General features: G+C 49.9%; 2 protein-coding genes across 12 annotated transcripts; one reads left to right on the top strand and one right to left on the bottom strand.

Moving 5' to 3' along the window:
• The first annotated feature begins 916 nt into the window (after nt 1-916).
• ZNF672 (zinc finger protein 672) lies at nt 917-12,666 on the top strand. Its single transcript, XM_045069317.1, is given in 7 exon segments — nt 917-4,558; nt 7,982-8,104; nt 8,778-8,881; nt 9,816-10,761; nt 10,763-11,469; nt 11,471-11,636; nt 11,639-12,666. Coding segments are annotated over 4 exon segments (1,281 nt in total). The 5' UTR covers nt 917-4,558; nt 7,982-8,104; nt 8,778-8,881; nt 9,816-10,380; the 3' UTR covers nt 11,666-12,666.
• Nucleotides 12,667-13,203: 537 nt separating this feature from the next.
• On the bottom strand, nt 13,204-21,562 carry ZNF692 (zinc finger protein 692). Of its 11 annotated transcripts, none has more exons than XM_004780227.3 (12): nt 21,472-21,562; nt 20,662-20,849; nt 20,346-20,377; nt 19,741-20,004; nt 19,165-19,213; nt 18,926-19,051; nt 18,387-18,608; nt 18,222-18,299; nt 18,041-18,119; nt 16,518-16,632; nt 13,818-13,917; nt 13,204-13,683 (listed from the first exon to the last, which is right to left on the bottom strand). In XM_004780227.3, the coding sequence occupies exons 2-12, from the start codon at nt 20,835-20,837 to the stop codon at nt 13,380-13,382; spliced, it is 1,545 nt and encodes a 514-aa protein (XP_004780284.1). In that variant the 5' UTR covers nt 20,838-20,849; nt 21,472-21,562; the 3' UTR covers nt 13,204-13,379. The 11 variants fall into 11 exon arrangements, with proteins under 11 accessions (XP_004780284.1, XP_012905264.1, XP_044925250.1 ...); XM_013049810.2 differs by having other exon boundaries at nt 18,926-19,048; XM_045069315.1 differs by having other exon boundaries at nt 18,387-18,605; nt 18,926-19,048.
• Between the last annotated feature and the right edge of the window lie 3,414 nt (nt 21,563-24,976).

The following is a 24,976-nucleotide window of genomic DNA, read 5'->3' as shown; positions in this document are numbered from 1 at the left end:
GCTGACCCACCCAGGCACTTACGGAATTTCTTACTAGACAGATCTCTGGAGGCAAGGGAAACAAAAGCAAAAATGAACTATCAGGATTTCATCAAGACAAAAAGCTTCTGCACAGTGAAGGAAACAGTAAAGAAAAGAAAACTAAAAGGCAGCCTACAGAATGGGAGAGGCTATTTGCAAATGATATATCTGATAAAGTGTTAGCATCCAAAATCTGGAAAGAACTTAACAAACTCAAAACCCCAAAACCAAATAATCCAGTTAAAAAATGGGCAGAAGGGGCGCCTGGTTGGCTCAGTGGGTTAAGCTGCTGCCTTCGGCTCAGGTCATGATCTCGGGGTCCTGAGATCAAGTCCCGCATCGGGCTCTCTCCTCAGCAGGGAGACTGCTTCCTCCTCTCTCTCTCTCTTTCTCTCTCTCTCTCTGCCTGCCTCTCTGCCTACTTGTAATTTCTCTGTCAAATAAATAAATAAAATCTTTTAAAAAATGAGCAGAAGACATGAACAGACATTTTTCTAAAAACGACATCCAGATGGCCAGCAGACACATGAAAAGATGCTCAACAACACTCATCATCAGGGAAATACAAATCAAAACCACAATGAAATATCATTTCACACCTGTCAGGATGGCTCAAATTGACAACACAGGAAACGAGATGTTGGCAAGGACTGGGAGAAAGGGGAAACCCTATTATACTGTAAACTGGTGCAGCCACTCTGGAAAACAGTATGGAGGTTCCTCAACAAGTTAAAAATAGAGCTACTCTATGACCCAGCAATTGCCCTACTAGGTATTTACCCAAAGGATACAAATGCAGTGATTCAAAGGGGCACGTACACCCCCAATGTTTATAGTAGCACTATCCACAATAACCAAAATATGGAAAAAGTTCAAATGTCCAGCAATTGACAAATGGATAAAGAAGATATGGTGTGTGTGTCTGTATATAAAACATATACACACACAAATGGAATATTACAGACATACACAAAATGGAATATTGCTCAGCCATCAGAAAGAATGAAATCTGGCCATTTGCTGTGACACAGGAACCAGGGTGTGTGATGCTTGATGCTAAGTGAAACAAGTCAGAGAAAGACAAATACCATATGATTTCACTCGTGGAATTTAAGAAACAAAACAGATGAGCATAGTGGAAGGAGAAAAAAGGTGGGGGGTGGGGACAAACCATAAGAGACTCTTAACTATAGAGAACAAACAGTGTTGATGGAAGGATGGGGGATGCTAAATGGGTGTTGGGTAGTAAGAAAGCACTTGTTTTTACAAGAACTGGGTATTATATGTAAGTGATGAGTCACCTAAATTCTACTCCTGAAACCAATATTACACTATATGTTAACTGGAATTGAAATAAAAAATTGAAAAACTGTATTTAAAAGACATTTAATCCTCTGTGTCACATTATTAAAATTAATATGTGTATTATTGATGCATTTTATAAGTTGTTTCTCTCTTACTTCCTGAAAATCAAAATCAAAAATTTTGATTTTGATCAAAATCAGAAATTTTGATTTGGCTTTACAAGTTGCAAATGCAACTTGGAATTAATAAAAATAAAAATTCTCATTGCTTAAAAAAATAAAATCTGCAATTCAGAATTCTATTAGGCCACCTGTTCTTTCCTGTCTTCATTATAGATTGTTAGATTTCGCTTTTCTGTCCTTGGTTCTTTCTATTGGAAAACTGTCAGTTGACATCTGTGGAATTATCTGGGAAACAAGTTATCATGTTCTAGAGTCCAATGTTTTTATTGTAAATGGGACTAAAATTGGAATCCTTGAAGGATAGAAACACTGTATTTAGTAATACAGGAAGTAAGTGAAGTTGAAACTGTTCTGTCTTTATATCATTGTAACAGCAAGCCTTCCAAATTTTATTTGATCAGGCTCACATTTCAAATAACAGATTGAAATAGTGGTCTATAACCTTAACTCTGTTTGCTTACCTTTCATTTTCCTCTCAACTGTAATGCAAAGCTTGTGCTGTCTGCCACATGCCCACAATGAATATTTAGTTCTTTTACTCCCCTTTCTGTCTGTCTCTTCTTAAACCACGAACAGTGCCCTCTGGCCAAACCCAATGAACTGATGTTGCCATGACATTACTGCACTTACGCAAGTTTTACACACTGTACTCACATGGGATCCAAAACCTCACCCTGTCTTGGGGTGCCAGGGTAGCTCAGTCAGTTAATTGTCCAAGTCTTGGTTTCAGTTCAGGTCGTGATCTTGGGGGCCTGGGATTGAGCCCTGTGTCAGGCTCCATGCTCAAGGCAGAGTGTGCTTGGGATTCTCTTCCTCTCTCCCTTTACATGCACCCTCTCTCACACACAAATAAATAAATCAAGGAAGTGAACTGAGTATGAGACAAAACAGAAGTTGAGGTTTTTTTTTATTTAAAAAACCAAAAACACCTTAGCCTGTCTTGACCCTTCTTTTTCTCAAAGTCTTTACTGCTTCTACAGCTTCCTCCTTTCAGAGACCAGTGCTAGGGTTCTATCCTCAGTCTTTCTTATCCACAGCCTCTCTGGGAAATGTCATCCATTCTTGTAGTTTCATCTTTTCACTTCTAACTTCTTGGTCCTTACAAAACCTGATGCACCATGGTTCTTCCTCTTGTAGCACATTTCTATATTCCCATTGCCCAGCCAGGTGAAACTGGGTGTGCCCTCAATTAAAGTCTAGTGGCAGGGAGGGATTCTTTGAGTTAGCCCAAGTACTTTGAGTTTCCTTTCTCAACACCTCTTTCCCCTCCATTTCCTAGAACTCTTGCTCTGTCCCACTCATCATCCTCCACAGAATTCTGATCTGCATCTGCTTACATTTTGTCCTTACTCTAGAGCAAGAGTATACAGACTCCTTTCCTGCCTTATCCCATCTCTCTGTCCCAACCCAATCCCAGCATCTCTAAATTGGCAGAAAGCTCCCCACGGTGTGGAAATCATTATTACCATCATCCCAATACAAAATCTTGGCTAGGTGTTAAATCTATGAAATTTGCCGATGACTTATAGCAGAATTATCGCATTGTTCTAGCTTTATACCACTTTACATAATGGGAAGGCATTAATCATGGAGGTCTGTCTTCCCACACCACTCCTCAAGAGACTCAATTTCTGTTTTGTCTCATACTCAGTTCACTTCCTTGAATGTAAGCAGGCATTCATGAAAGTGCAGTCATTAAGAATGCCTTCAAGCTTACAATGTAGTAGGGGAGATAAGATATGTACATAATTCTAAAGTGTATGGTAAGTGATAATAAATTCAGACGGCGTCTTATGCCTCTTATGGCTTGTAAGGACAACAAATATTGTACTGAAAGGCAACCATCTGGGTCAGATATTTTCAAGGTGATAAATATGCACACAAATTCTTGACCTTCTTTCTTTCACTAAACTCAATATTCTTGTTCCAGTTATTATACCCCTCTGTAATGACTCCCACAGGAAACAAAAATCCACACCCCCACATTTTATCTCCATTGAGTTCTTTCCTCCATAGTTAAAAAGTTATCCAGACCTCTTTCATATGACAGTTTGTCACATTTTGTGTACAGTCATGAACACGTTTCTCCTTTGCAGGTTAAATAGACCCAGACCCTTCAATTATGTAATGTATTTATCACCATCCTAGTCACTCCTCCAGAACTGGTCAGCTCAATCACATGTTATCAGTGCTGAAAAATGAGTCCAGAAATGTCCTAATTAATCCCTTTCTCAGACCTGAAAGTCTTTGGAATTATTCTCAACTAGTCCTCTTCTGCATAACTACCTTACCTGCATATGGCACTTGACAGCAAGCACGTTTTTCTTTTCTACTCTCCCACCTCTATCCCTTCCTGGTTCAGGCCCTCATCACCCCAGGCCTACGTCCTGTGTCCGTTTTTTGCTTCCCTGCCTGCTGGTGCCATCCCTGGACTCCTTAAAAAGCACTATCACATGTGAATCAGCAAAAACTCGTTGAGCTGTGTATCACTAATTGTGATGTGCAGTGCTCATGCTTCAGAGCATCAATTATGAGCAAGACAGGGCCTTTAACTTCCAGAGGTGTCGGCCATCATTTGAATATACCAACGTATAGAGAGGGTTGCATTGTAGCATGGGTGCACACCCAAGACCAAGGGTGGAAAACAGCATTCCAGCATAGATTAGTGGACACGGCATTTGACTAAACTTTTAGAATGGTTGGAATTAAAAGGAGAGCATTCCAGGCTGAACCAAGAGGTGCGGCCGGAGGGGTCTCGAGTACTGTGGTTTACTGGGCTCCTGAGCAGAGCAGATGGATGGAAACTATGGATGTGCAGGCAGTACAAAGTGTTCTCGAAAGGAACATTAGGGCAGGTAAAGAATAACCCTGAGTGCCATCCTCGAGAGTCTCTTCTGGATAAGCCTTGAAGAAGGGGCTGTTCGGCTCCCAGTTGCATTTCCATCTCTCAGTGGAAGACACTGCAGTCTCAACATTTGGACAAGAAGCCCCGCCTAGCAGCTCTTGTAGAGGAGGCTGGGAAGCAGACCGGAGGCTGAAAAGCAGTTTAGGTAAAGTATCCCCAAACCTGGCATTGCGCACTGGGCGAGTCGCCAATTCGCGGGAACCTCCAGGGCCGAGCTGCAGGGAGGATCGCACTCTCTGTTAACCTAGTGTGCCCTCACTATAGACAGTCACTGACTTCTACTGGGACGATTTGGGAAGGTGGCCCCCGCGGTCCGTCCACTGCAGGAACCGGTTGGCCCGGAGGCAGCTGCATGACTCCCGTGCGCGTCCCCGCGGGCGTGCGGGAGGAGCGGACTGGGCACGTGGAACTCCGCCACAGCAGGCTGAGACGGTGCGCAGCGCCCTTTCTTCGTATTGGGCGGAATCATGCCCGGAGAAGGCAGAGACTGGTTAACCCTGGGAAGAGGGCGGAGCCTTGTCAGGGAGGGAGGCGGGACTTGGCTCCCAGTGGTAACCCTGCCCCCTTGCGGCGTCTCGGGCGCGGGCTGGCGACGCCGCCAGCAGTCCCGGGAGAGTTTAGGCCTTCTAGTCATCCCAGCAACCGGTAACGCGGCCCTCATGAGGCCCACCACTGGCCAGCCGGGAAAAGCGGGGCCAGAACGTGACTCCCTATCCTGAGGAGCCTCCCAGCTCCCCACTCGGCGGCCGCACGCTCCGCCAGCCCCTTCCTCCCTTCAGCGCCCTAGTCCCGAAGTCCGGGAGGCGGGGGTCAGCGAGCCAGCCGAGTAGGAACTGCGCGGTGTACAAGGAGCCTGTCGGCGACCGGTGAGGAGACTGGGGCTGGGAGGGCAGGGTTGGCGCGGGGCAGCGATCCCAGCTACCGCCCGTCTTCTCCCCTCGGCTCCTGGCGACTAGCGTCTGCGGCAGAGGCGAGCGCCGCTCGGCAACAAGTGACGCTGCAGCGGGGCGGGAGGAGCGATTGGCCAGTTCCCGCTTGCCAACGCCGGCGGCCTGCTCCTCCCAGGCCTTGCCCTCTGCCTGTCCTTCCCCGTCTTCCCCTGCTGACCTTCGGGGCCGGCGCCGGGTTAAGACGGACTAAAAGGGTAGTGTCACCCACCAGGCCCCGTCGACGTTAATCGTCCCGACTTCTCGCTAGGTTTTCGATGGGCGGGCGCCGAGGGCGAGATGCTGGGGTAGGACTGTGGGTGGGAAGTTTTGCCCTTGGAGAATCTGCCTAGCGACTCGTGATGAAAGGTGACTGAGGCGCCCGGATTGGCTGCCCTGCGATCTACTCAAGTGTGGCCTTCCTCTTCCGGTGGATACTTGAGCGCCCTTTCCCGGTCAGAACCCGGTAACAAGCCTTAAGCTAAGTGACCCGTCTCCCTGATTTCCTCTGAAAGCTCCCGGGATGTGTCGTGGGGCTACAGTACAGAATGCCCACGCTATTCTAACCATGTGAAGCAGGGTTCTTTGGCGGTCAAGGGAAGGACTTATAAACTTGCAGAACGTTCAGAATCCTTTAAGTAGAGGAAGGAGTCAGCCCCTGTGCTCGGGATCCTCTTCAGAGGAGCTGTCCTGAAGAGAGTAAGACCTAAAAACGCAGCCACCACAGTTCTCAGACTTACACATAACTCAACCATCTTTTCATATGAAATGTGATCGCTTCCTTTACTGAGTTCTCCCAGACAGGAGTGTCCGACACCTGTTGTCCCCTGTCCAAGATTACACAGCTAATAATGGAAGAAGCAGAATTTGGACACTTGCCTACGCATGTTACGGTTCCATTTCAGTAAACCAAAGCAGAGCATTTGCAGCATATGAGGTAGATAGGGCTATGGAGGATAAGCTGACTGGTGAGAGGCCTCCTCCTCCAGTACCCTGCCATTGGGAAGAATTGTATTCCAGATAAACACATCATGTTTAAAAAGCACTGGATGCCCAACTTCTTGCTAGGCCCAGGGAATTGCAGAACACCATTTATCATCCCTTCCCACATACCGGTTCTGGGATGCTCTGTCCCCTTTTGGGTTGCAGTTTTGCCCATGTGTCAGAGGAAGTAAAGAATAGACTATCCTACTACGTGTGCTCTCTCCCTGCCAAGATCCCGATCTTCTCCACAGTTTTCAGTTCACAGGAAAATCTGTGTGAAGGCAAAACGTCCAAAACAGCGTACTTGGATCATGATCAGGCTTGGGCACTTGGGATGGAAAGCAGCTGTCATTCCTATTTCTAGCAGTTCCTTAAACATGCCAGACTGGATCTGAAGCTGAAATGGGCAACTTCTTTTGAAGTACTGGACCTTGTTTCTGTTAAGTCAGGAGTGGCTATTTTGGTGCTCTAGATTCCACACTCCATCCTTACCTAGAAAGGGGGCTGAAACCTTCCTGGAATGGATGGGACTACTATTCCCTGTTACTTTCATTGATTACTTAGAATAAAGCCAAGTAAGGGGACAGGACTGTGGGGTGTGAAGGTGCTTAGCAGAGCTTCTCTGAGGAGGGGTTATTGGAGCAGAGCCCTGAATAAAGAGGCGAAGGGACTTTACAGCTGGAACTATAAATGGGAAGGCCCCAAAGTAGGCAATTAATTTAAATAATACATTTCATTTAGCCCAATATATCCAAAACATTATTTCAATATATAATCAACATTAAACATTATTGATATTTTGCATTCTTTTTTTCATACTAAATCTTTGAAATTAGGAGTGTATTTGACCCTTACAGCCTATCTCAATTTAGACCAGCCAGCCACATTTCCAGCGCTCAGTCCCATATGACTCATGGCTACTGTAGTGCACAGCACATCTGGGGACAGCCCTCAGCCCCACTCCTGCACCAGCTTTACCCGGCTGTGGCTTCAAGATGGAGGAATTGCAAGATGATCACTTCTCTCTTCATCCTGCCCCAGAAGTATTGGCCTGACAGAACAGATAGCCAGGAAAGAAAATCTTTGTACTAACTGAAGGACACAACTCAGAAGAAAAAGAACTAAGCTGCTCTCATAGTAGATTGTTAGTTAATGTACTAAATGCTGGTTAATTACCACACTCTTGATCTGTAATATGTTAGATGTGGTTAGATGTGGAATGAAATACCTGCAATATCTATTAAGAAACAAAAATAAAGTGATATATGAAACTGCGTTTATTTTTAATCAATTGTGAATGTTAATTTTTTCATTAGCTTATCTTACTTAGTACCTGTTTTTAGTTACATATATGATATTTTTAAATATTTGTACTTGTAAGTAATATAAATGCTTGATAAATACTAAAATATTTTAAGTATTGAACAATTAGGACTTTTCACCAACTCACACATTATTACCTCCTTCCCTCTTTCCAAGCCCTCCTGTACTTATTTTTTTTTCCTCCTGTACTTACTTTTTTACTTAAAATGAATTTGGTAGTATAACAACTTATAAAACTCTCAGTCGGGGAAAAAAAAAAACTCTCAATTGGGAAACTGGTTAGGATAGTCTAGAAATCATTCTTTTTGTACAATAATATATTTTTTTTCTTTCAGATTTCCTCCCAAGCATAGATCCCTCTGCTTCCAGGGCAAACTCCAGCATGGGGTGAGGTACAGAAGAAAGACTTCAGGGGTGTACTCTGGCACTCAGTTACCAAACCTGCCCCCTAGATCAGGGTCTGTCTCACCACATCTATAATGGGGGGAAATTTTATCTTTGTTTATATGCCATTTATGTATGCATGTTTGTGCATTCGTCTTACCTTCCTTGGGCCTGTGCCCTGGAAGGCAGAGGGTGGGTTCCCAGAAACTTGGCCTGAGACCAGTGCCATGGTCCCTGGTGTCCCTCAAGTGAGATGGAACGCTCACCAGCATGGTGCATTGCTCTCTTTGGCATTTGGATCAAAATTTTCCTGAGGGAAAGTTTTATTCACATGAGGGCAAACATTCTTTTGAACTGACAACCCAGAATAGACAGCCCAAGTATCCGGGCTGAAAGTTCCCTCTGGAAGAACTGAGACATTCTCTCTGAAGACTGCTTTGAGATCTGCAGAGGGGGTCCTGTCCCTGCTTTCAGCTTTTGCTTAAACTCATTCTCTATGAATAAGATGTCTGGGATTTAAAATACCACAGGCCAAAAAAAGAGAGTGTGTGTGTGTGTGTGTAGGAAAGGAGTGTGATAGATGAAACAGAATAGCAAAATGTAGATAGATATATGCTAAAGGTGAGGGATTCGTGATATTATTCTTCAGTTCACCTCCAAAAAGTACTCCACTCTTCTTTCCTTCCCTGCCTCTGTCCCCTTTGCTCATTGTAAATTCATGTTGTCCCTCTTACTTCATCCCTGCAGGGTACAGAATATTCTGCTCCCAAGGCATGAGAAGAGAACATCATATATTGGCCACTACTGCCCAATGTGGAGGGGAGCAGAAACTCCAGAGCCCACCCCTGAAGGTTTGTGGTGGCTTTCAAGGCTTTTTGTCAGTGGATCCCATTTTTTGGGTGTTTTAGCCTGAGCTCTGGGTATTTATGATGTTTCCATCTGCCAATAAGAAAATGACTGTTCATCATTTTGTTTGCTTCCTCTCCCTGACCTATTGACTGACACAGCCTATAACTCATAGCAACTATACCTAATCTCCACTGAATTTAGCTGGGACTAATCCATGAGCCTTGAGGAGGAGAGTAGTCGGTGATGAGGCCCACAGGAGGTTCTGTACAGGAAAGCTGATCCTGCTCCCAGACAGCCCCCTGGACCAACTTGTCAAAAGGACTGTTGGATAACATTTGAGATAAAAAGGATAGCAGATCAGATCCCATCCTCATAAAGGGGTTTCTCTGCTACTCTGGGTTCTCAAATCCCTGGAGCTAAGGCAATGAGAAAGGTTTGTGGAATGTTTACAAACAACTTGGATGACCTGAGAATTAGGAAGGAATGTGTCTTCCTTCTCCACAGTTTTCCTGAAAATGTGAAAAGCACTTCTAGGCTAATGCCATTAACTTTCATTATTATTCTTTTTGGATTATTTATGTTCCTTTTTGGCCTTTTCCTTGATCCTGAGTTGCTTTATCAAGGCTAGGCCAGGGAACTTTGAGGCTGTGCACTGGTGTGGAGTGATTATCAGCTACTGTCCAAAGCCAAGGCAATACTTTGCCATTTCTTGGATAACCATCCCTTGCCCAGGTCCCAACCCTTTCTGAGATTTTTGTCCAAACTGCTACTTTTCTATAGGTTTATGCTTTATCTCATTGCCCTCCTTGTCCTTCCAGCCCAGATTTGGCTGGGTTCACATTGGTGACTTTAGAAATCAAGGTCTCAGAAGAAGGTGTTGATGTAGTTGAGGCCCAGGGGCCCTCTCATTGCCTCTCCCTCCTTGTTGTTTTCTAGTGCATGTCCAGGCCAAGACCTCTGATCTAAGGACAGAAAACAGGCTGCTGGATACTCCTCATTCCCTGCCAAGCAGAGTTTTGGAAGGAAACTCCCTCTCTGAATCCCTCTTGCCCTTCCTGATGGCATGAGGACCACCCCCCAATACTTCTAGGAGTCCTATGGCTTTGCCTCCTCTTGGAGAGTGGAATCCAGGAGATGATCTAGCTGAGGAAGTTACAAGAAATAGGGGTCCTGTGCTTGCCTCTCCATTTCCCCAAGGTGTAGCTGTTGCAGCTGTTACTGTGCCTTACAGTCACTCTGTCCCTGTAGGGTGAAGGGTGAACCTAGCTGCAGCCCACCTTAGAAAAAGCTGCAGAGCCTGCCCACAATGAAGGAAGCTGACATCTGCAGGCCAGTTTTCCAGGCCTCCCCTTCTTCCCTCTGCTACTCCCTTTGTAGGCCTTCAGGAAACTGAAAATAACATGCAGTTTGAGGCTGTGGACCCCGGCGTGGGAGTGGCACACGTCCCTGCCAGCCTGGCCCCCAGCCTGCGTCCCGAGGGCACCCCAGCCTAGCCTTCGCCATGTTCGCTGCATCAGAGGCGGTGGCGGTGGCCACGGCGGCAGCAGGAGGGCCTTACGTGTGCAGCAAGTGTGGCAAGAGCTTCAGCTACAGTTCGGTGCTGCTGCGCCACGAATGTGCCCATGGCGGCAACAGCCGCTACCGCTGCCTCGACTGCAGGGAGCGCTACGCACTGGCCACTGACCTCCGCGCACACCGTCGCGTGCATGCTGGCCAGACACTCTACATCTGCAATGAATGCGGCCAGAGCTTCCATCATAGTAGCCTCCTGGACCTGCACCAGAGCACACACAGACAGCGCGGCCGCTCCTGCCGCTGCCGCACATGCGGCCGCAGCTTTCCACACCTCTCAGCTCTGCTGCTGCACCGGCGCCGCCGGCACCCCCCCTGAGCGGCCCTGCCGCTGCCCACTGTGTGCGCGTGCCTTCCGTCAGAGTGCGCTCCGCTTCCACCAGGCGCGGGCACACCCGTGGGGGACAGCCATCGCGCCTCTCGACCCCCTCCACCGCTGCGCACAGTGCCCACGGGCCTTCCACAGCTCTGCAGGGCTGCAGAGCCACACTCGCGTCCACGCGAGCCAGCGTCCAGCTCCTAAGCCGCACGCGCCGTGTGTGCACCAGTGCAGCGTGTGCGGGAAGAGCTTCGGCAAGAGCTCCACGCTAACACGACACCTACAGACGCACTCAGGTGAGAAGCCCTTCAAGTGCCCGGAGTGTGGGAAGGGATTCTTGGAGAGCGCCACGCTAGTGCGCCACGAGCGGACGCACACGGGGGAGAAGCCATACACATGCGGGGACTGCGGGCGCCGCTTCAGCGAAAGTTCCACCCTTCTGCGCCACAGGCGCAGCCATCAGGGAGAGCGGCCGCACGCATGCGCCACGTGCGGCAAGGGCTTTGGGCAGCGCTCAGACCTGGTGGTGCACCAGCGCATCCACACCGGCGAGAGGCCCTTCCCATGCACCGAGTGCGGCCGCCGCTTCAGTGACCGCTCTGACCTCACCAAGCACCGGCGCACGCACACCGGCGAGAAGCCCTACCGCTGTGAGCTGTGCGGCAAACGCTTCACATGCGTTTCCAACCTCAACGTGCACCGGCCACAAACCCCACAAGTGCCCCAAGTGCGGCAGGGCCTTCAGCGTGGCCTCCAAGCTGGCGCTGCACCGCAAGACCCACCTGGGCGAGCGGCCGGCACAGTGCGCCGAGTGCGGCAAGTGTTTCAGTCACAGCCGCTCGCTCTCCCAGCACCAGCGGGCGCACAGCACCAGCGGGCGCACACGCGCGCTTGAGCTGCCGCCGCCCAAGCCACCGAAGGAGCTGCACTCATCCTCGCTGGGCGGGCAGAAAAGGAAAAGCCGGACTTCTTGTGTCGCAGCTGAGGGACACTTGCTGAGAAGCTTTTCTGTAGTAGGCTGGGCACGTACGGATGCCACTGCCACAGGGAGGTCTGTGTAAAGACAGCACGGCCGGCTGTGGCCTTTTCCCATCTTCCGTGGTAGCCCTTCACCTGGACTGTGGCCGGGCCTCTACATCTACTTCCCTGGTCAGCTCTTCCTGTCCTCCATCCTTCCTGTCCTCCCCCTGGGGTGTAGGGAAGCAGGAAAACCTCCTAGACAGGAAAGAGCCCAGGTATGGGTATATTCCCACTGCTGCTGTTGTGCCCCCCAAGATTTCTTTTCTGCTTTCCCACCTGGGTTCGAACTTCTCTTGTCCCATCCCCTTTTCCAGCCCAAGTCCCCTCTAGCTCTTCAGGTAATGATCACAGATGTGGCCACAGGGACAACCCACCCACCTTATGGTCTTCTTGACTCTTGGTTCTACTTGAGTCTCTGCTGCTTTCTCCCTAGGCTCAGAGATGGGAAATTTGTAGGCAGAGAGATGATGGGACAGCACATTTCAGTGAAAGACTTTATGCCAGAAGCCACCAGCCTACTTCCTGGCAGAGAAGGCCCACCACAGTGAAGCTGGGCAGGAGCCCTTAGCAGAGCAGCCACCAGTCCCATGGAGCACACCTGATGGTATCCACATCAAAGTGCCTCTCAGGGCAATATTCTTCAGCTAGGTGGGGGGACATTAACTTTCAGACCTAGACCAAGACCCTGTGGGGTCTATAAAGCAGAGTACTGCCAAGGGGAGCATCAGAATACTATTTCCAAATCAAGCCTGGAGCCATGGGCAAATGGAGCTCCACAGAGTCAATAGTGCAGGGCAGAAAATCTGGAATTGGCCGGTGGTTGTTTTGCTTACAACTGGTGAAATAAAGCTTGGTGTTTTGCGGGGGGTTCCAGAAGCCAAAAGCCTCCTTTGTCATACCAGAGGCTACCATCTTTGCAGAATTCAGGAGTGATCCAAGAGCCAAGCCTTTCTGAAGTTCTAAGATGTCCCCTCCCAAGGTAGCTCAGGGATCTTGCATGCAACGCCCGCTTGATTTTGCACTGGAAGGCAAGACTCTTCAAGCATGTATGTTTGGTTCTCTTGGTCAATGCAGAGTACGAATGTGGCTCAGGCTCACATACCTCCATTCCTGCTCCAGCTAATCCACTGGATTGACCCAGTGCTCTGGGTCACTGGAATGACCCAGTGCTCTCCATATGTCGCAGCCTACCCTTCTTGAGTGCAAGAACAGGTATGACACTCCACAGAAAAGGACTGCAAAGTGCCAAAGCAAACTGAGAAAGAAAGCTGGGTCCTTGAGGTAGGGGCCTGCAGAGAGAATAATACAGCCCACACCCATGGTAAACTCAGGCATATTCTGGTAGCGCCTGCTTCTAGAGAAATCAGGATTCCTGCACTTCAGGTGCCAAAATAGTCACTCTGCCCACGTACGTCCATGTGAAATACTGGGTTTATTCTGTCCTTTAGGAAGACTAAAAGCCTGGCTTGTTTTTCTGCCTCCACCCTAAACTCCCTGATACCCGGGTTTCTGGGGACCAGGCACCTGGCACTTCTCTTCCTTGCTCCTCTTCAGTCTCCAAGGTCTGGTTCCTCAGAGCTCAGGAATGCTCACTGCTGAGGGAGCATGGTCAGAGCCTGAGGAACCACAGAGGGCCTGGACTCATCACCAGACCCCAGGATCAGAGAGGCTGAGATGCTGGGACAGGGCTCCGATGGGCCGGGTGACTCTTGTGGGGCTGGGAGCAGGGCTGGATGGCTTTTGCTGCAGTGAGCTGCAACGCTGTCTGGCTTCTCGAAACGCTTGCCGCAAAACTCACAGGGGAAGCGCAGAGTAGCAGCTGTCTCCGCGTGCTTGCGCCGGTGCCAGTTCAGGGAAGCCTTCTGGCGGCAGGTGAACCCGCAGATCTCACACCTGAGCCAGGGACAGCAGAGGGAAGGACAGGGCTTCAGCCCATCGTGACTTCCCCAGGGGCTCCCCCTCCTTCAGCTCTGTCTTGCTTGCCCACCCGCAGCCCAACCTTCCCACCCTCCTCCCTGCACACTCACTGCAGGGGTTTCTCTCCAGTGTGGATGCGCCGGTGGATGACGAGGTTGCTGCTGGTGCGGAAAGACCGGGCGCAGAACTCACAGATGTAGTCCCGGGTGTCTGCGGGTTCACAGGGCTCATCCCAGCAACCATCCCCAGGCCATGGCCCCTCCTCAGCCCAGCCCACCTGCCAACCCTCACAGGAGTACTGGCCCCAATCAACCAGCTTATGCACCGCCCCTCAGGCCCCCAACAGTGCCCCTTGGCTGTCAGCTGCCAATCTGTTCCATTTTCCCTGAACCTGCCTCTCTACCAGCACTGACCACCTGCCCTCTGTGCTTCTCCAGCATTTCTCTCAGTCCCGCTGTGGTTTTTCTCCTATACCTCCCAAGTCTCTGGGCAGGCTCTACAGGAGGTATCCCTGCTTCTTGGGGCATTCTTTAGACCTCTGTCTCACCACCACGTGTATAACCCCACATGTACCCCTGCAGCCTTCTTCCCCATTACTCCATCACATTTCCCAAACCTCCGGCCCCAGGCCCTCTCCTCAGCCATTACTCGTGTTATTGCTTTGCCTTCTACACGTCCAGCACTCCACATTTCTGTTCCCGGACCTGCACTGACCTGGTCTCCCCCCACTCTCAGCCACCACTCCCAGAGCACTGCACCTCCTTGAAATCTCCATTTCAAGCATCCCAGCTCCAGCAACGGCCTTCTACTTTGTCCTGCTACAATAAGCCTGTGACTGCAGGCTGCCAGTCCAGCAGCCTGTTGCCTTCCCACTGTCCCCCTCCACACTCCTTAACCAGATCCCTTTTCTTGGGGTATCTTTGTAGCCTCCTTTGCTCACACTATGAACTCACTAGCTGCTCTCTACCTTAGTTGCATCAAGGTAAACACAACCCTTGGCCTGTTCTAGGAATACACAGGTGTGGTATGGGGAGCAGAAACACAACCCACAATCCATTCACCTATGCCTCAGTCTTTCCTTTTCATTCACAACCACAAGTCCCAAGGGCCCACCATATGCCTCTGCATTTCATGGCCAGTTCACTCTGCCACTCTCAAAAGTCCAGAAGGCCATTTTCCATACCACCTCCTCTCTCTGCTAGCTCATTCAGCAGTAGTCTCATTCTTCAAGTCACCAGGGAGAAAGAGAACCCAGAAAGAATATAGTCCCCTGACCTGATCCATCCACCAGTTCGCCTCTGCCCATATACGTGACTATCCCTTTCTCCGTCCACTGCAGTCGCCCTCCAACTGTGCAGAGACCCACTACTTCTCCCTGACCAGAGGTTCCCCCATTACCCCTCAAACCCAGACATCAGTAAGCCTTTTCTCTCAGTGGGATCATTTCCATCTCTGTACCCGCAAACTCACAGCCTCCAGCTAAGACCCCATTTCTCTACTTGTGTTCACAGCAACACTCCAGAGAGTGGCCCATACTTGCTACCTCTACTTCCCCAGCTGCTCCCTGCCTTGAACTCACTTCGTTCTGGCTGTCCTCCCTTGTCACACACTACCTTGTCATCTAGTCAAAGGTGGCGTCCCACCACCACATCCGGTGGCCTGTCCTCATCTTAGTTTCGTAGCACTGGCACAACCTACCCCCCCACCCCACAGAACACTCTCTCCACTTGGGTCCTCAAATACTGTTCCTTTCATCTGCTTCACCAGGCGCTTGGGAGCTGCCCTTCCCACCTACACCGCTCAGAACTCTCTTCTACCTAAGCTCACTCCATGTAAGTACCCTCTACCCTCAACCCCAAAGACCACCCACTTGCTTGTGATGAACACATTTTTCCTCCATCATCTCTAAACTCCAGACTCACATCTTCTGGGATGTCTAAATTAGCATGTCCCAAATAAAATGTCCCTTTCCTAAAGCCTGCCTCTCCCTTATTTCCAAGAAATTTCATCACCTCTGCCCAGTTGCTCAGGCTGGAATCCTTCAAGTCAGCCTTGATGCCCTCTTGCCAATCCACCTGTAGCCAGTGTGTCCTTCTCACAGTGGCCATTGGGCTCTACCTTCACACTCCCATCAGCCTCCAGCCACATCCCCCTACCAACCCAACTGGACCTGCTGTCACTGTGCACTGTGTGTTCCTACAGTCCCATTTCTCCACATGGCAGTCACTTTGCTCCTCTTAAAGTCAATTGTGTCCTTCTACCATACACGACCTTATCTCGTTTGGCCAGAAGCCAAGCCATGCTGATGGTAGCCTTGGAGACCCCAACCACCTGTCTGATCTCTTTTCCTTCCTTTCTAACTTCCTGGCCTCCTCTCCCTTTCCGGAACACACCAAACAGAAGCCAGGTCAGGGTGCTTGTGCTGCCCATAGACATGGACAAGCCTCAATTTCTCTTTTCACTTAGGTCTTTGCTCAAAGCATCTTCCCTTTCTACCAGACAGACTCCTCCCTTGTGCTCTCCTTCGCCTTCCGGGCTTTTACATCTCTTTGTAGCCCTCTTATCACTGGAGTGGACATCTTATGAAGTAAGGATTTCCTTCTTTGTTCACTTTTGTATCTCAGCACCTAGAACAATCTCGGGCAGGTGGGTGCTCACCACACAGAGAACTGAGTATGAGAGTCATCCTATGGAGGGGTGACGGGACATGCAGATAGGAGGTGACAGGCCCCACAGGAAAGTGAAGGGACCCATAAGGGCAGGGGACAGCACCCACAGGAAGAAAATGAGGAGGCATTTCTACCACTCACCACTGTGCAGTTTAACATGCTCCTTCAAGTGTTTCTTAAAGTTGAAGGACTTCCCACAGGCTGGCTCTGGGCAGGAAAAGGACTTTTGGTGGATGTGCTGGTACTTCTTGTGGTGCTAGGAAAGGAAACAGGTAATGTCAGGGAGGCCACGAGAGCTGGCCCAGCAGGCTGGCTCCTCTGCCCGCCCCCTTTCCCCAATAGTTCTGTCACCACCAGCTCCCATCATCCTGGCCAGTCCTCATCCGACTGTGAGCACCCCATCCCATCCTGACACTAAACACTGCCCTTATCCTATCCCGTCCTTGACTTGCATTATCTCACATTTCTGCCACAACCCTCCTTACAAAGCCCAGTTCTCTGAACAAAGGACCATTCTGGTGACGCTCTTGGTTCCCTAATCATGAAGTTGCTGTCTGCTGGGAATGAGAACACAATCTACATAGGTATGACTACCTTCTTCAGTATCAGTGTACGACAATGTTGCCCAGACTGCCTACTTTATTAATAGCTCATCATGAGTATTTATTATATGACGTTTTCCTAAATCTGCTTTGGAAACACACATATACACACACACACACATATGCATGCTCTCAACCTGGAACACTTTAAGGGCAGCGTGTTCTTTAACTCCCTGAGTATGTCTGGGAAATTGTTCTCCTGTCTGACCGAATTTTACATCCTGGCTCCATAAACTGCATGGGCTGTCCTCTTTTCTATAATCCCACTTCCCCGTAGTTAAACTGCTGCTTGAGGCTGCTTCAGTCTTCTTCATCAAGAGCCTCCTATGTTTGACTGGCCCCACTAAAGTCCTTATCCCAGAGCTTTCCTATCACAGGGGGTTGACGTACCCGTTTCCTCTCCCAAATCCCATCCACCATTGCTTCACCATCCCTCTGGTCTGGGCTCTCCCTCAGTTTCAGGACATCATCTGGGAGGGCTCTGGGTTAGGTGTGGGTCTGAGGCACCCTCTTTGTGCCTCAAACCTCTCCTGCAGTTAGGCTGCATCTTCTCGTCCTCTGGCACTAGAACTACCCACTCCAACCAGCAGGGCCCAGTGGCTGAGTGCGGACTCTGGAACCCCAGCGCAACCACGCACTAGCTTTCAGTGTGCCTCAGTTGCCTCACCTGTAGGAGGAAAAGTCTTGGCACCTACTCCCTAGGGATGTTTTGGTGACCAGAAGTTGATGATCCACATCAACTGCTTAGAAAGATGCTAGCACTCCAAGACCCTGAGGAATGCCACTGTCATCCCAATGTGACCCTTGGAGGGCAGACACAACCAGCAGTGACAAGCAGCAGCTGTGCACCTGACGCTTAGTTTTCTTCCTTATCTACAGCTGTTTGTTTAGTGATTAACTCTAGGTGAGCTCTGCAGGTCCAGCTCTTCTCTTCCTATCTCCAAATCCACCCACACCCCGAGCTTCTTCTTCAGCTTCTCCTTCACCTCCGCATTTCCTTAATCCCTTCTCATATACCTCTGAGGCCACATAGAGCCCAGTCTGTGACCCTCATGTCCTCACATTCAAATACTGCCGGTTGGAGAAGATCCTTCCACAGCCAGGAAAGTCACAAGGCAGCAGCTCTCTTTTGGCAGCTTTCCTGGGGGGGAAATATAGGCAGGAGCATAAAGACTCCTCCCACAGGCTCTCCTCAGCCCCCTCTTCTCACTCCCCTCCCCAAGGCCCCCTCCCCGAGGCCTACCTAATTCTCTTGGGGCCGATCTGTGTTGTGTCCTCCTCCCAGGCCAAGGTCAGAGCAGACTGGGCCTGACTCCCAGGGCTATGGGCAGCAAAGAGGGAGCAAAGGGCCTCGAGGGAGGGCCATGTCCCAGGATGCCCCTGCCCTCTGTCTCAGCCATCAGGTTACCTGGCCAGGGGCTCAGTCTGCTGGGCTGCTTGAGGGATCCCTCTGAGTTCTGGCTGTACCCCAACTTCCATAGGCAGAAGAGCTCCAGAACCCGATGAGGATGTTGATGAAGATGGTACAGCAAGTGGATTGAGGGGAGCTGCTGGGGCCGGGGGTGTCTCCCCATCCTTAAGTGCATGGGTGACAGGGGAAGGAAGTACTCTGGGGGCATCTGGATCACTGCTGAAAAGAGAAGGAAAAGAAGGGCATTATCTCCCTGGGCTCTTAGCTAGCTTTCAACCCAACCCCAGCCCCTAAATTGCCAAGATCCCAATCTCAGAACAATGCTACCATTACCCTAGGATCTATGTTCACAACTACTTTCATCTTTCATTTTCCTCTGAGCCTACCTTCATCCCCTTTCCCCAATTCAGAGCCTCCAATTCTTTCTGCCTTCCCCACCAATAAGCCTTTCCCTTGAGTCTGGAAAGCCTGGGATCCCTGACCAGCTGTTCCCTCCCTGCTGCTCTGCTCAACATCTTTCCACAGCCCCAACTTGCTCGTCTGGGGAGGAGCTGTAGGTCCATGGGCTGGCATCACTGAGCATCTCCTCTTCATCCTCATCTTCCTCCTCCCCGTCTTCTCCTGGGGTTGGAAAGGTCTCCAGTAGGGGTCCCACTTCCCTGCTGGACCAAGAAAGGGAAGCCTCAGGCTCTGCTCACTCACTCTTGAAATTCAACCAAGTCTAGCCTTTCCCTCCCACCACCCCTCACCAACCGCCCCCCCACCCCCACCTCACCTGGGCAGCTTGGCCTCTGGAGTCCTCTCATCATGCTCAGCTGCCAAACCTGTTGACAAAGGTAGGGTTAGAGGGGAAGGAACTCTGGGCTGGAGGCACGAGGACACATACATTTCTAAGGTTTGAAGTGGTGGGAGGACTCTTGGGAAGGAGAAGGGTGCAGAGGCTACAGGGATCGGAAGGGGTATTTTCTTTGAAGATGATACATTCACATGGTTCAAAAAATAAAAGTATAAAAAGATACACTTTGAAAAATCTCTTTTCTGATATTGTCCCCCAATCACCTAGTTCTTCCCACAGAAAACCTGGCTTCCTACATGCCCTTCCAGAGAAATTTTATATACATTCATAATATACATATATTCATTCTCCTCTTATTTTTCCACCAATGGTAACACAACATAAATCTTATTCTGTATTTTGCTTTTTATACCTAAAAATATATTTGAGGATAGACTTGTCAGCCTAGTTTCTCCACTGAGAAAGGATCATTTTTAGAAAATGGGGCTCTAAGCCACAGAGATGGGAACCATTCTCCCTTGCTTTTCTTCGTAACTCTTCTTTCCTGAAGCCTACCTGCAGGCTCCTGGCCGCTCCTGGCCTCCAGACACCAGCTTCTCCGGGCAGTATTTGGACAGGAAGCTGGCTTGGGCTCCTCTGGAGATACGGAGCCTGAAGAGGGGCCCCAGGAGAAGGTGTGGCCTGCAGAGCACTCCCACACAAGCCCCCCATCTTGGCCCCCGGGCCCCCGAAGGCCTGGCACCAGGCTGCACTCTCGGCTGTGGGCATGGGACAAGAGCACCAGATACTGCAGACCCTTGGGAGGCAAAGGCTCAGGACCTGAAGTGGTGAAGGCAACAGTCAGGGCAAGCTGGGAAGCCTCCCACTCTCACCCTCGGACACGCCCTCAAAGCCCTGTCCCCCAACGCCCTGGGCAAGGCCAGTCCCTAGTTCAGTTAACCATTCTTCAGAGCCCAGAATCCCCAAGGTCCTGAGACGTTTCTGTCTTCTCCGCAGGCTGCCCCCCTCAAACTACCCTGGGCTCCCCAACTCCCCCACCTTTTCCCAAACTCACTCAGGGTCCCCTCTGCTCCAGTCCTTCCTAAGGCTGCTTCTGGGTCCTGTTGCCCCTCTCCCCTCCCTGGCTCCAGACCCCCTACCTCTAGTGATCTCCGCCCTACCTGCACAGAGCACACAGCCTGAAGAAGTGTACCTGCGAGGGGAAGGGGGCGGAGGGGAGAAGACAGGCAGCTTAGGGAGGGATCCCAGCCAGCAGGTGCCTTCAGCTCTCAGCACGCACACACTTTCGGGCGCCCTATTCGCCGGGGACCAAGAGGACGGCAAGGGACCCACAGAAGCCACCAATCGCACAGGCCGTTCGGCCAAACCGAGACCCTTGCAGGTGGGGAGAAGCAGAGGGTAGGCCCCGGACCAGGGGAGGGGACTGGGCGTGGCGACCTGGGTGCCCTCCCCCGCAGGCCCGCGCCGGCCCCTAACCGGTCCAACAGGAACTTAGCGAGTTGCGAGTGCAGGGAGAAGCCCAGCCGCTCCTTGAGGAGGCACCACTGCTCCATGTGGCCGCCCAGGCGAATGCGGCACTTGCTGCGGCGCGCGTCCAGCTGCCGCCGCTTCTCCTGCCGCCTGCGGGACGCGTCCACCGGGGAGGAAGCCATGGGCACCGGGACCTACCGGGCGGAGGAGACGCGCGTGTGGGCGGGCCCGAGGCCCCGGCTCCGCCTGCCGCGGGGGCCGCGGTTGGCTCGTCGGCCACCTGGGAGCCGGATCGAGTCATTCCGGCGGCGTCCGCGGCCCCGGCGCCCTCACCGCCCCGGCTGACGTTACGGCGCGTGGACCGCCGGGCGGCGGGCGGCAGCGAGACGGGGTCGAGGCCGAACAATGGCCGGACCTGAGACGCCGAAGCGCTGGCACGGGGCTGAGGGCCACGGAGGACTTTCAACTGGGGTTGTTCAGGGGGCAGGGGCAGTTTCCCCTGAGGAGAGCACGGGCCTTTACTGGCGGGCGGGGGACGGAGCTGGCGCCGCCGGGGGGCGCTCTTCGTGGCCGGGCGACCGTGGCTGGGACCGGGTCTGGACGGCGTCCCCACCCCGGCTCGGGCCGCCCCACTTAACGCTCGCTGTTAGGACACGCCGATTCCGAAGGCAGCGCCCAGGACACCGAGAGCGCCAGCCGCGGTCCACCCCCACCTGGCCTTACCTGCGAGCCCTCACCCGCCCTCAGCCTAACTGCGCCTGCGCCTCCCCCGCCTCGCGCGCAGGCCTGGAGAGCCAAGGGAGAACGAGGGCCCACCTCGCGCGCACCGCCGCCGTTTCTCTTTTAAGAGGAACCCGTCCCCCTCCGCGTAGGTGGCTGCAGCCCGGAACTGGGGCCGGGGCGGCTGGGAGGGGACGAGCCGATGCCGTGGCATGCGCCTGCGCATTGGCCACGGCGCGCACTGCCTGCAGGGAGGCGTAGTTCCCGCAGGGATGGCTCCAGCTCGCTGCGGAGGTGGCTTCTGTCGCGAGTATCTGCGCTTGATGCGGGAAATGTATAGAGCCAGGTCCTGCCCCTGGGTGCCAGCCCCAGCCCCTCCAGCCTGCTCAGGGATGTCGCCTCCAGAGCTGTTCCTGTTTTGCACCTCACCAACAATTTCTCCCTCTTAGTTGCCACCAACATGCAAACACGTGCCACAGAATCAGCCACCCTGAAAACCGCCTAGACGCCACTCTAGAACCGAAGGGCCCATCCAGCTTCGGACCCTTCCCTCTGGGGCATCAAAAGTCCTCTGAAAAGTGGCCCAGATTCACTGCGGACTCTTTTCCACTTCCCATTCTCTCTTCAGATGACTCTGGGGGGAGTTCCTACCCATCAAGCCGTTGGAATGGTTCTCAAAGTCACTTGGGGCGGCCTCTCCACCTTCAGAGCAACATCTGACAATGCAGATGTTTCCTTCCATACTCCTCTGCCCCAAACCCCAATGGCTTCTGGAACTTCACACTTTTCCTGGTTTTCTACCTTCCTCATTTGCTCCTCCTTTCCTTTGCTGGACCCTCCACCACTGTACCACCAAAATACTCTGTCCCCATGGATTGGAACCAAGATCAAATATTCTCTTGGATCTTTTCTTGATTGATCTACTTGTCCCATGGATTTTTTTTTCTTCTAAGTTTTTTTTTTTTTTTAACTTGCAGTTAGTTAACATACAGAGTAATATTGGTTTCAGGTGTGGGATTTAGTGATTTCTCACATATAACACACAGTGCTCATCACAACCTGTGCCCTGCTTCATATCCATCACTTATTTCACCCATCTCCCACACCCAACTACCCTCGAGCAACCCTTAGTTAGTTCTGTATAGTTAAGAGTTAGCTTTCTGGCGCCTGGGTGGCTCTGGTCATGATCTCAGGGTCCTAGGATTGAGCCCGCACCCTGACCTGCCCTCACCCCCCTTGCTCGTGTGTGCTTTCTCAAATAAACAAGTAACTTAAAAAAAAAAAAAAAGGAGTCTGTTTTTCCTCCTTTTTTTCTTCTCCCTACCTGTTAGGCTTCCTAAATTCCACATATGAGTAAAATCATGTGGTATTTATCGTTCCCTGATTCAGTTCACTTAGCATAATATACTTTAGTTCCATCCTGGTGCTGCAAATAGCAAGATTTCATTCTTTTTGATGGCTGAGACTTCTATCTCTCAGCCATCAAAAAGAATGAAATCTTGCTATTTGCAAATGTTCATTTTATCAGCTAACAAATGGATAAAATGGATAAAGATGGTATACATATATTCATATATATATATGAATATACATATGAATAATATACATATGAATATATGTATACCATCTTTATCCATTTTATCCATTTGTTAGCTGATAAAATGAACATTTGTTCTCTTTCCATAATTTGACTATTGTGGACATTGCTGCTGTAAACATGGGGGTGCATGTACCACTTCAAATCAATATTTTTGTATCCCTTGAGTAAATACCCAGTAGTACTATTGCTGGATCATAGGGTATTACTATTTTTAGTGTTGGAGGAACTTCCATACTGTTTTCCAGGATTATTGCACCAGTTTGCATTCCCACCAACAGTGAAAGAAGCTCCCTTTTCTCCACATCCTCACCAGCATCTGTTGTTCTCTCTGTTAATTTTAGCCATCATGGCACTGTGAGGTGGTATCTCATCATAATTTTGATTTGTAGTTCCCTGATGATGAATGATGTTGAGCGTCTTTTCATGTGTCTGTTTTCTTTGGAAAAAAATGTCTGAATAGACATGAATATGTCTTCCACCTATTATTTAAGTGGATTATTTGTTTTGGGAGGTGTTTAGCTTTATAAGTTCTTTATATATTTTGGACAGTAACCCTTTATCAGATTTATCATTTGCAATTATCTCCTCCCATTCCATAGGCTGTCTTTTAGTTTTGTTACTTGTTTCTTCCACTGTGCAGAAGCTTTTTATTGATAAAGTCCCAACAGTTCATTTTTGCTTTTGTTTCTCTTGCCTCTGAAGATGTGTCTATTAAGAACCTACTGCCTAGGTCAAAGGGAGTGTTCCCAGTGTTCTTCTCTAAGATTCTGGGGGTTTCCTGTCTCACATTTAGGTCTTCCATCCATTTTGAGCTTAGTTTTGCATATAGTGTAAAAAAGTGATCCAGTTTCATTCTTCTGCATGTGGCTGTCCAATTTTCCCAGCACCATTTGTTGAAGAGACTGTCTTTTTTCCATCAGATATACTTTCCTCCTTTGTCAAAGATTAGTTGATCATATAGTTTTGGGTCCATTTCTGAGCTGTCTATTCTCTTCCATTGATCAATGTGTCCATTTTGCAGCCAGTACCATTCTGTTTTGAGACTACATTTTTGTAATACAGCTTGAATTCAGAATCCTCATGCATCCAGCTTTGGTTTCCTTTTTTGAGATTGCTTTGTTATTTGGGGTCTTTTGTGGTTCCATACAAATTTTAGGATTGTTTGTTCTAGCTATGTGAAAAATGGTCCTGGTATTTTGATAGGGATTGCCTTAAGTGTATAGATTGCTTTGAAAAGTATAGACATTTTAGTTTAGTTTAGTTTAGTTTAGTTTCTAGATATGCAATTAGCCATTACTAGCTTTTGATGTAGTGTTCAATGATTCATTAGTTGTGCATAACACCCAGTGCTCATCATATCACATGCCCTCTTTAATGCCCATATCTCAGTTACCCCATCCCCTCACCCGCCTTCCCTCTGAAACCCTCAGTTTGTTTCCTGGAGTTAAGAGCCTTTCAGGGTTTGTCTCACTTGCTGATTTCTTCCCATTCAGTTTTCCCTCCCTTCCTCTATGATACAGAGTGCTATTTCCTATATTCCACAGATGACTGAAACTATATAATAATTGTCTTTCTCTGCTTGACTTATTTCACTTAATGTAATCCCTTCCAGTTCCATCCATGTCGATGCAAATGATGGGTATTTATCCTTTCTGATGGCTGAGTAATATTCCATTGCATATATGAACCACATCTTCTTTATCCTTACATCTGTTGAAGAACATCTGGGCTCCTTCCACCGTTTGGCTATTGTGGACATTGCTGCTATGAACATTGGGGTGCATGTGCCCCTTCTTTTTCTACATCTGTATCTTTGGGCTAAATACCCAGTAGTGCAGTTTCTGGGTCATTGGGTAGCTCTATTTTTAAAGTCTTGAGGAACTTCCATACTGTTTTCCAGAGTGGCTGCACTAGCTTGCAGCCACTCTTACTACCAATAGTGTAAGAGAGTTCCCCTTTCTCCACAGCCTCACCAACATTTGTTGTTTCTTGTCTTGTTAA

The sequence above is a fragment of the Mustela putorius genome, unplaced genomic scaffold (genome assembly GCF_011764305.1).
Source record: "Mustela putorius furo isolate JIRA1106 unplaced genomic scaffold, ASM1176430v1.1 tig00003923_pilon_pilon_pilon, whole genome shotgun sequence".
In the NCBI taxonomy this organism is placed as follows: domain Eukaryota; kingdom Metazoa; phylum Chordata; class Mammalia; order Carnivora; family Mustelidae; genus Mustela; species Mustela putorius.
This window is presented reverse-complemented; position numbering and strand designations above follow the sequence as displayed.